Source organism: Chiloscyllium plagiosum, chromosome 38 (genome assembly GCF_004010195.1).
Source record: "Chiloscyllium plagiosum isolate BGI_BamShark_2017 chromosome 38, ASM401019v2, whole genome shotgun sequence".
In the NCBI taxonomy this organism is placed as follows: domain Eukaryota; kingdom Metazoa; phylum Chordata; class Chondrichthyes; order Orectolobiformes; family Hemiscylliidae; genus Chiloscyllium; species Chiloscyllium plagiosum.
Window position 1 is genome coordinate 21,740,054 of NC_057747.1, and position 11,598 is coordinate 21,751,651.

General features: G+C 38.0%; 1 protein-coding gene across 4 annotated transcripts in view; it reads right to left on the reverse strand.

Annotated features, from left to right (window-relative positions):
- Positions 1 to 785: 785 nt before the first annotated feature.
- fut11 (fucosyltransferase 11 (alpha (1,3) fucosyltransferase)) overlaps positions 786 to 11,598 on the reverse strand; it is a 23,748-nt gene continuing 12,935 nt past the window's right edge. The window contains exons 2-5 of one of the 4 annotated variants that reach the window (XR_006309707.1): positions 9,014 to 9,639; positions 7,324 to 7,388; positions 7,029 to 7,154; positions 2,450 to 2,536 (exon numbers count right to left, since the gene is read on the reverse strand). Coding sequence is in view for 1 of the 4 variants with exons in the window: in XM_043679084.1 (XP_043535019.1) it covers positions 2,392 to 2,536; positions 9,014 to 9,639 (771 nt within the window). In the remaining 3 variants the exon portion in view is untranslated. The other 3 variants (XR_006309706.1, XR_006309708.1, XM_043679084.1) reach the window with 3 other exon arrangements.

An 11,598-nucleotide genomic window follows, 5' to 3' on the forward strand; every position in this document is an offset into this window, starting at 1 on the left:
GACGGCATGCCTCAAGAACATATTTATGGACATGGTTTTTATAGCTTCTTCTACCATCCGTCCAGATGGGTATAAAAGTTAGACAGTCTTTCCCTGTTACGTTAGACCTACATGCAGCACATTTCAGGACTGGAAACTCTTCTGCTTTCAAATTATTTTGTCAGTTTTAATTCTCCACATTCAACATCTGGAATATATTAAAAATAATTTTCCCAATATAACATTTCTAATGCCCCAATGTATTGTGGCAACTGTTTTATACAATAAATACACACCTGCATTAATGTAATATGCATACACTAGCTGTTCCTATTACAAATGCAGATAAAATGTCATAAAAACAACAGAAAGCACTGGTTTCACAGAGGGCTAAATTACAGCATGTCATAGCTTCATTACCCTTTTAACTTAAATACCCCATGACCTAAGTCTACACTTGATCTTATCTCAATGTGGCAATGCCCGAGCAGATTAGCTAGTACAACTGAATTCAAGTAAAGTTGCATTGAGCTTATATAAAACCTTGGTTGGACCATGTTTGGACTACAATAGGATTAGATTAGATTACTTACAGCGTGGAAACAGGCCCTTCGGCCCAACAAGTCCACACCCACCCTCCGAAGCGTAACCCACCCAGACCAATTCCCTTACCCTAACACTACGGGCAATTTAGCATGGCCAATTTACCTAACCTGCACATTTTTGGATTGTGGGAGGAAACCAGAGCACTCGGTGGAAACCCACACAGACACGGGGAGAATGTGCAAACTCCACACAGAGTGTCACCAGAGGCGGGAATTGAACCCGGGTCTCTGGCGCTGTGAGGCAGCAGTGCTAACCACTGTGCCACCGTGCTGCTCCAATATGGTGAAGGATTCTGATATTCATGTTGCAAAAAAGATTTAAGAAAAGGATAAGAGCTAAAACAAAAGATTCACAAAGATGGTAAAGCCAAGATACAGATATTGGGGAATACCATTCATTTGAGGGAGTCTTCTTTAGGACAGGAGGATGAGAAGTACTTAACAGAGCAGGTTAAGATTGAGATGCTTTTTGTTCTTTCATGGATGTAAGTGCAGCTACAAAGCCAGCACCTGTTACTCATCCTCAAATACCCTGTAAGGTCATTTCAGAGGGAGATTAGCAGTGAGCCTCATCGCTGCTGGTCTGGAATCAATGTAGTTCAAACTAGGATCTCCCTCCCTAAAATGCATTAGTGAATCAGATGAAGTTTTACAATAATTGATGATAGTCTAGCTAATAACAGCCATTGAAACTCTTTATAAACCCAGGTTTAATAATTGTACTTGAATTCATGCCATGTTAGGAGTTAACATGGCATCACAACATTAATCTGGGCCTCTGGATTACTAGTCCAATGGCAGTACTACCATCTGGCTACCAACTTCTTCAATGTAGAGAACATTCCACTTTTGGAGGCTCAATAGAGGAACCATAAATATAACAATCACTTCAAATGGGAATTCTGGAGAAACTCCTTCACTTAGAAATTGGCAAGAATGTGGAACTCAACAATGAAGCAAATAGCATTAAGGTTTTCAAGGGGAAGGTACATATTCACACGATTGAGGACAAAAAAAAGCTTATATTGATAGAGGCTTATGTGGAACAAATCTGTTGGACCAAATGATGCATTTGTATGCTGCAGGAACCATGTAAATTTCTTGTTTAAAACTCTTTTATTCTTCTGAAAGGAATAAAGAATTTTAAATTTAACTTGTACAAATGTTAAATGTTGTAATATTCATTATCATTTAAAAATATTTATCTCTATATATTGTAGAAGAGGGTATTTAAGTTGCAACCTTTTGAACCCGGGTCTCTGGCGCTGTGAGGCAGCAGTGCTAATATTGATAGAGGCTTATGTGGAACAAATCTGTTGGATCAAATGATGCATTTGTATGCTGCAGGTACCATGTAAATTTCTTGTTTAAAACTCTTTTATTCTTCTGAAAGGAATAAAGAATATTAAATTTAACTTGTACAAAATGTTAAATGTTGTAATATTCATTATCATTTAAAAATATTTATCTCTATATATTGTAGAAGAGGGTATTTAAGTTGCAACCTTTGCCTGATTGGAGGCGATAAATATGCTTGAAACTTACCTTCACATTTTAAAACTTCAAACGCAAACCATGTCCTGCGAATTGAAACCAGTTTTGCACTTGCCATTTAGCACCATATTTAGCACAATGGAAACAGCAAGACCATTGATTCCTACAAAAGCTATAAGAACTTGTTTACAATAAAAAATATATCTATATATAAAAAAAGTGTCCATAAATTTAATGAGAATTGCATTCTCAAAATGCGATACAAGTGGTAGTGTTTATCCAATGGCCCGATTCTCAAGCAGCAGTCCAACTGTCAGTGTCTGTTCCTCTTCATTATTAGTTGATGAACGTATTCCCATAGTTTACTTGGGTCAGTCTCATTTTGGTGAATCATATTGCTTAGGGCTTCAGCTTGGTCGAGACTCTGCCAGTAATCTTGATGCCACATTTCTTTCCAACTGTGAGGAAAGAATCAAACAAGATTAGCATGTTAAGGCAGGGGGAAATTAGCATGAAACAGTTTGGTCAGTAATCCTGTAGAATAATCCGAAATTGCAGCAGAGTGAAGTTTAAATCCACTGCATTGAATTAAACCACAAATAACTCCAAGGCTTTTGCCCTCTGTCTGACCTGAAGTAGACTGTGTTCTTTGAAGAACTTCCTGATACCAATCCTAAATTTTCCATTGCTAGTCTGAGCTTGGAACCACAGCAGTAATTTGAAGAATGAGCAAAATTTGACTGTCGATCAATACTTTTTATGGAAATGAGAAACGGAAGCTACTATTTCGCAAAGTGGCTCACCACAATGCGCCAGTCATCCCAGATGTGGTAGTCTTGATGGTTCAGCTGGCTTTTCCTGCCTGTCAGTTTTGTATATTCAATATTGCCTTTTGAAAAATATTCTATGGCTCTAGTACAAGACTAGAGTTTCAGTCTCATTTTCATAAACTAACTCAATTTAAACTCCTATGAACATACAAGAGCTCCCTTTCCACATCCAATTCATTTACAGTTATAGTATAAAGGCACATATTGGCCTCTTGCATGATGCTAGATGTAATTGCTCAACAGTGGCCGTATCTTCATCTACGTGAGCCATAAGCTCTGGAATTCCTTCCTTAAAATCTGTTTGTTCCTCCTTTTTAAGATGCACTTTAAAACCTCTGACTAAGCATTATGTTATCTGTCCCATTATCTTAATGTATTAGTGTTGAATCCTGGCTGATAATAGAGGTAAAAACAATGACTGCAGATGCTGGAAACCAGATTCTGGATTAGTGGTGCTGGAAGAGCACAGCAGTTCAGGCAGCATCCAAGGAGCTTCGAAATCGACATTCCTGATGAAGGGCTTTTGCCCGAAACGTCGATTTCGAAGCTCCTTGGATGCTGCCTGAACTGCTGTGCTCTTCCAGCACCACTAATCCAGAACCTGGCTGATAATACACCTGTGAAGCATCTTGAAACACTTTACTATGATACAAATGCAAGATTTTGTTGATTTTCTGACCATATTCTTAATTTGAAGTTGCACTACTTATTTTTACCTATCTAGAACTGTTCTCTCTATCTACTTGCCCAATCTGACGATGTAGTGACTTTGTTTTCCTTTTTTTAAAAAAGGGCAGATACTTTTACCAAACGGCAACAGCGCTCAATAATAAATTATCTGAGCATACTTCAAGACTTTGAATGACCGTGTAGAATTGAAAATTTTGCTTTAATTATTCAAATATTTGAAATACATCTTTTATGAACACAATGAATCATCCACACTTGTTGCACACTAGCTAACAAAATTGATTTCTTTTGGAAAAGTGCGTTTCGGAACCTTCAAAATATACAAAGCACTGAATAAAGTAATTAGAATTTGGCAGAGCAATAAATTTGGAATATTAACAGAATAGGTACAATTGCATTTGAGTTGCGCAGCACCCAACTGTACTGTAGACAGGAACAGGACACTCAACTCAACAGGTTTATGCTCCATGTGGTTAAATGAACAGAGGTAAGACGACTTATTATGATTCACGATTCCATGACATAGCTCTGAGGACTAAACGGCAAAAATAGCCATAATGCAGTCAGATAGTCAACATTTGATTGACTTGCACTGGAATCTACACAGAGAGTGGAAAGTTGGGATACTTTGACAGTAGCATTTTACTGCTGTCGAGTCTTTGTTTTGCTTCTAATCAATCAAGGAGAAAGAAAAAAATTCAACACTTCATGAATCAAGACAACAAGGTGACTTTGCAATGAGGAATGAAACTGGGCAGAGGAGAGTAGACAATAACTGGAAGGTTTCCAACTGATTTTATTACAGGATGGGCAATTTCTTTAATGGACGTTTTACACAAATGAAGTCTGGCTGCACTAAATGGTGGGATGACTCAAGAGACTGAACATATTAGCGCTGAGTTTCTAAAATTGTCAGCCATACATCTAAAAATACAGAAAAGCTAGGTTTAATGGCTTGTTGCAATAGAACAATATCAAATCATTCCATCTTGTGAAAAAGCTTTCTTCGTGAAAACTGGCCCCATAAATTCAGACATTGTGGCAGCTATTTCCTACCTTAAAAGAAGTCTCCTTGCATTTAATCCTCTTATTCCTTATTAAATCCCTATGCTGATAATGCCCTGGCTACTGTATAAGAAAAGGTTTGCATTTAAGTAGAACCTTTCACAAACTCAGATAATCAATGCAATCCTTAAATACCAGTACCAATATTTCAGTGGGTAGGAAAATAGGTGCCAAACTGAAGGCCATTGGGAAAACAAACTACACAGTGCCAAGTATGCCATCAAACCCAAGACCTGGAGCAAATTACATGTGGATTTGCAAGCCTATGAAATTCTGTCTTCCTGCAGAATCCCAGTGCCCAAGTTGTGATTGACTGCACCAGTCATAAACACAAATTACCATCTGCAGGATCAAAACCATGGAACTCTTGGTCCCCTTATTAATCCATTCAAAATAAAAATCAATAGGATTTTCAACTTTAAATCTTACATGAGCTTATCAATTCTCCTGATTTCCCAACTTTAGACCATGTAATTGGTACATTTAGTAATTTCCTGCACCTCATCTCTCAATGTTATCTGAAAAGCATACTCTAGATCAAAGAAATTTTACAAATGTACCCTTAATTAGTTAATTTCATTAACCATGCTATGCTTGATCCAACAGACCTATCCATGCTCCTTTGATACATTTTCAATAAGACAGTGTCCACACAGCTGTGGTCTATAACCCTGACAACAGTCCACCATAATTCTGTTGCATAGAATTATCAACCGTCTTACTAATTGGTTCTCAATATTCAAATTCATCTATTGCTGAAAGAGAGTATGGTGCTTTCTTCTGACACTTTAGAAACCATTCTGCAAAGTTTGCTTTTTTAAAAAGACATCTAGTCAAAGCCATCTTTTCACTGCTCAACAATGATCAACATAACCAATGAAACAGTCATGGGTAAAATGAAGTAATAACTTACTTGAAAGCACCTCCCGAATCCATGCATGACATCTATACCAGGTGCACCATCACCTGCTAGTTCCCTTCCAAGTCACACTGATTTGCAACTATATTCCTGTTCCTCCACTGCAGCCAAGTAAAAATCCTGTAACTCCTTATTCAACAGCACTGCAGATACTGGTATAGTAAATTGGTGTCAGCAGTTCACAACAGCAGCTCATCACCTTTTCAAGGGCAATTAGGAGGAGTCAAATATTGGCCATGACAATGATATTCCCCTGAACAAGTATAAATGTTCATCTAATTTCAAATTAATTCAATGTGAATTTGTTATACATTGTGTTCACAGGAATTCTCATCTTTCAGAATCAAGTCTGGATTCTGAAAAAACCCCTAACAGAAATAAGAACAAATCTTGAAACTGGTTGTTACTTTTTTTAAAATGTAGGGCTCAGAGACAAGAGCTTTTCACATCCAGCTCTATGACATCTGGTAACAGAAATGGCAAACTACCATCATCAAAACAGAAAGCAGCCATTTGTCAATGTAATGTTTAGCCTCAACTCATGAAAGACAGTATTCAGCTAATGTTGTACTTTCTATGCAACATAATTTCTAATTAAACTCCATAGCACATTTCATTGAAATATTTGTATTGGGAATGCAATAATTAGTGGTGGAAAATATCCCATCAAACCGACTTCATTTTAAGTCTACTATGCTTTGTTTCTCTTCTGTCAAAACATTGTCATCGCCATAGTTACTGCACTTCATTTTTATCTCACTAACGTATCAATATCATTAGACATTCAGGGCACTGTCGCAGAACACCAGTCGTGAACACATCTTTATGAATAGGTTTGAATAAAATGGAAACAAAGCTCAATTTTATAGGGTTGGGAAGGGACTGCTACACTCACCGAGACTCCACACTTTACCACTCAATCTTTTTTCATATAAGCTAACCTATGAACACCTCCTTATTCGTCTTAAACTGAGTCAGAAACCACCTATAGCCCCATGATTTATTTCCTGCCTCCATAAAAAGGTTGCTTCTAAGAGAAAGCAACATGAGCAAATTATGCTGGGAAAAAAGTCAAACCACAGTACTTTGTGAAAGTTGTAATATAATTGTGTCAACGCATAAACACACCACTTATTTGATAAAACATTGGGTGTTTTGCTTTAAGGGTGCTGTAAATGCAAGTTATTTTAAATATCTGCAGGAATGGCTTTCCAATAGTTTCATATTGATGGCACCAAACAAAAAAGCTTATCTGCGGAGTCCTCCTTTGCATATTGACTTCTTATAATGTACTTTGAAAACCCTCCAGGGTCTATGCAGTTGCCATGCAACTGTTGTAAAATCCCAGAGCCAGAATTTCAATCGTACGTGAACTACAAAATACATCAAGCAAATTAAAAATGCCAGCAAACATGCAGGTCAACATTAGCATGGGTACTAACTCACCTTAGTTTTGTGTGGTTTAGTCCATAACTCTTAGCATTATCAGCAACTCCCTATCGCCTCATTTCAGCATGCCAAAGTTCAAAACCAAGCTTCTAATTCAAACTCTCCTAATCTCCCATTATTTCTCTATTAAACAAGGAAAATGTTTCATTAAGTTTCAAGCTCAAAGGATTTGGAACATCAACAGAATTGTCAGTTAAAAATTGACAGCTGGCTAAATAGCTCATATTATTCTAATTTCCTTAAGCACCCACTCCTTGCTTGGTCTTGCCCTGTACAGATCATATCAACACACTTTAATACATCACCAGCTGCAGCAGGTAATCCAGAAACTTCAGGCCGCACATTTCATGCAGAGATCTGAAAACGTGATGGGAATAATTACAACTGGACTGAAATAGAAAAATGCTGAAGCAGCTTAGGTTACCACACCCAGAAAGAAATAATTTAAAAATCATAGAATCATACAAGAGGTCATTCAGCCCACTGCAGCTGTACGGTAGATCTCCACTGCCTCTATCCTTGTGACTGACTGAGGTACACATTGTAGCTTTTTTAAAAAAGTTATTCTGCCTCCCATCATCTCATGCTGTTGTCATCACAACCATGTCAATCAGCTCTTAGAATCCTTTTAAGCAGATTTGGCAGCAAAATCATTAAGGGATCACAGAGAATTCATAGATACAGGTCTTGGGTAGTCTGCCTTTTGCCAATCAACTCAAAAAAAAATTACATTTAGGTGTACTATTCAATTTATGCAATGGGCACAGAGCATTTCACCCACAAACAGACATAAAAAGGCTTGCGGCTGCAGTATGTCCTTACCCAAGGTTTAACCTGGTACACAACAGCAGCCTCAACTTTCCCATTAAGAAAGTAAAATAGAATTAAAGCATATATTGAATTGTACATTAATCTTTAAACAAAAATAACATTCTTTTATAGAAAAAAAAATGTTTGTTATAACACAGCATAGACGTCAGAAGGGAAAAAGTTGAGAATTGGGGTCTGGGCACTGCCAAAGACATTCTACGTCTTAAATTAAAGAAAGAAATGTGGAAGATGGAGATCTGAAACAAGCAAAAAAACCACAAATCACGGAAAAGCTCAACTGATCTGCCACCAGTGAAGGGAAAACAGTCAACTTTTAATTCCAGAGACCTGAAAATGGGTCACCGGACTTAAAATGTTGCTGCTCGACCTGCTGACTTTTTTTGCTTGTTACATTCTACTTTAAAGTGTGCTTTTCTACACCGTTCCGTTTGTTCCAAACATTTTCAAATTCTGTCCTTTTGTAGTTCCTCCCCATTCAACCCATTTCTAATTAATGATAAGGCACTGTAATGAAAGGTGTGAACTATCTATATTTTAATAGAACTTAGAGGCATGCGGGCTTTGGTTTGTGTAGCTGATGGGGCTAAATTTTAGCTTGTAATTATTTCTTTAGGGTTCCAACTGTGGTGTAATGGTAATGTCCCTACCCCTGGACCAGAAGGCTTGGGTTCAATTCCCATCTGCTGCAACGGCGCGTAATAATATCTCTGAACAATAGGTTAAATTTTAAAAATTAGGTGTTTCTGCAAGACAGGTGATTTGGTGATGGAAAAGAAACATTTGGGTGCATTTGCGAGTTCTGGGTATATAAAAAAAAGTGTTTCTGTTGTCATGCTAATGTATTTTAAAGAACAGTCTGAGAGCTAGTTCTTGGAGGCTAATGGGAAATTGTTCACAAGGAGAGTTTTACCAGGGGACAAAGTAAGCAGTTATACATTAAGCTCCCAGTTTAGATGGTCAGAGATTGATTTGTCTTTCCATGACGGGAAACATCCATAGTTTGAAAAGAATAGCTTTTGGATTTCATTTTGGCAACTCTGCAGAAATCTTGGTCAAAGCTGGATGTATAAATCAGCTGTCCTTATGAAAGGAGATCACTTTGGATGGTTAAGAAATAGGTTCCTTAGTACAAGTTGATGGCAGTCACCTACCTGTCATTTTCAGGAATCTCATCAATGCTTCCATGCCCAGGGACTGGAAATGGACAGCCCATATGATTGTAAGCAGCTATTCTAGGGGCTGGCATTTTAAATTTATCTGGCTGCTGTCTGTGAGCTTCCTCTGCCTGCAATCTTTCATTTTCCTTCTCACAAACAAAGCATTCAAATCCATTCAAATAGTTAGGCTTGTTAATATCATTCACGCCCCATTCCCTCTTTTCCAAACTCTCCAGCAGCAAAGTGTTGGTGATGCCACCTGGCTGTTTGTACTCTAGATATTTCAAATACTCATTGTCATTTTGGTCAAGGAAGTTGATATAGTCTGCTAAATCCTTTGGCGATTCAAAGTCGTCGATTAGAATTACAGAATGTGAATTGGGCATCCAATCTTGGACCACTGGGGAACCGCGATAGATCGGCACAGCTCCCAAGTGCATTGGGCGCCATAGTTTCTCAGTCATATAATCGTCACATATCGCGTTCTCCATGGCGAGGTGAAATTTGTACTGGCTTATGAAATTCATGAACTCTGCATCTTCAGTTGTGGCTGTTAGTGTGTCGACCAATCGATCATTAGGCAGATTCTTGTTTTGCAGGCACTGGCCGTAAGAATCAATCTACATGTGGGAGAAGGAAAGAAAACAAAGTTGAGTGAAGGTCAGTCAATATGTATCTCTAGGGTCATTTTATATTACAGTTGAGGTAACAGAAATTGCTCTTTGGTTTAACGATAGTAGAGGTGAAATCTGGGCAGAATAAAAGAAAAATATGCGGATAGCTCTTACCAAGGGGAGAACAAAAGGCCTTTTTATTTGGCTGTAAAGAGTGTCATATCAAGGATAATCAGAGGGTGACACAGATATCCTGTTTTCACAATGACAGTTCTATTTTCTCAGTAAATGCCTTGCTGTTCTGACAGTTTCCTAAAGATAGTTCAAATGTCCTGGTTTACACTTTCCAGTTAAAACTTTAAACCAATGCTGGAGGAGAAAGTACGTGAAAATTCTTCCTGTCAAACAACCTCATTGTACTACATGCAGACGACCTGTATCCCTCACCCACAAGCCCCTTGACATCTTTGAACTTGCTGTGAAGAAGTCTTTTAAATGATCCACAGAATAGAGGCTGCCATCTCTGGTTGGACATATCATAGCTCGGACAGTCATCAGACTCAAAACATTAACTCTGCTTTCTTCCCACAGATACTGCTGGACTTGCTGAGTTTCACCAACAATTTCTTTTTTGTTGCAGATCTCCAGTTCTTTGCTTTATTTTATATTTGACAGATGTTATCATATGTTCTCCCAGCATCCACTACCAACCCCAGAAACCTGCCATTGGTCTGTCAACATGTAACTACTAAAAACCAGTTTTTAGTTGTTTCCTGGGTTTGACCTTTGCCAGTCTGGTCACCCTAGTTAAGTAGCAACTCAATTTCACACAAAACCCGCTCTTCTCGTTGTGTTAACACAAGTTCACTAGTATCAAACTCTAATTTAGAGCAATTAATTTCAGTCAGTCATTGTTAACACTACAAACTTAATGTAATCATGAGGTACATTTGATCACCAAACCACTAAGGATTCTGCCTTAGCATTGGAAAATGAACGGAATAGAATGTAGTAGACTGTAATGATTGTAATGAGGTCAGTCAAGTAGACACTATAGAATACGAATTCCCTGATTGGGACTGTTAATCTGGTCCGTCTTAGTCAAACACGGGGATGACAACAATGCCCTCAGTTCATTCATCCTGATCATGAATTCATAATGTGAAACACTGAGCCCTGTGGAACTCCACTAGTCACCAGAAGCCATCCTGAAAAGACCCCTTCATCCCCACTCTGCCTTCTGCTAGTGGGCCACTACTCTGTCCGTACCAGCACTTTGCTTCTAATACTTAATAGCTTCATTGCCAAAGGCCTTGTGGCCTTTACTGGAGGCAGTTAAACTATCAAACAAAATCTTTCAACAAACAAGATTATGATGCTCCCTATTGCTACTGAATATGAAAACCCAACATTTTCAAAAACAAATGATATATTAGCCTAAAGGTTGTAAGATTAAATGTTTAAATATAAATTAATTTAAATTTCAAATAAAACTCTATCAATAGCTACTGTGACAGCAATACTGCAGCAATCAGTATAGAATAATTCAAACAGCTTTAATGTTTGTTGTCTACAATTGACTGGACCCAGTGCTGAAGTGAATATTGTGATATCGCCTCTTATTGTAGATTTACACTGCCACCTACTGTGATGTTACATTGCGTGTCTTTTATCTTTAACTAGGCTGAGTTATAATTGGAAGTTCACATAAAACAGTAAATTATGTTAGGACATGATGTGGAGAAGCCAGTGTTGAACTGGTGTGGACAAAGCTAAAAATCACATAACCAGGTTACGGTCCAACAGGTCTATTTGGAAGTGCGAGCTTTTGGAGCGCTGCTCCTTCATCAGGTAGCTGTGGGACAGGGTCATAAGACAATTTATAGGAAAAGATTAGCATCATGCAACTGAAATTATATTGAACAAACCTAGATTGCTTTTAAGGCTTTCATCTCTTAGAAAGGG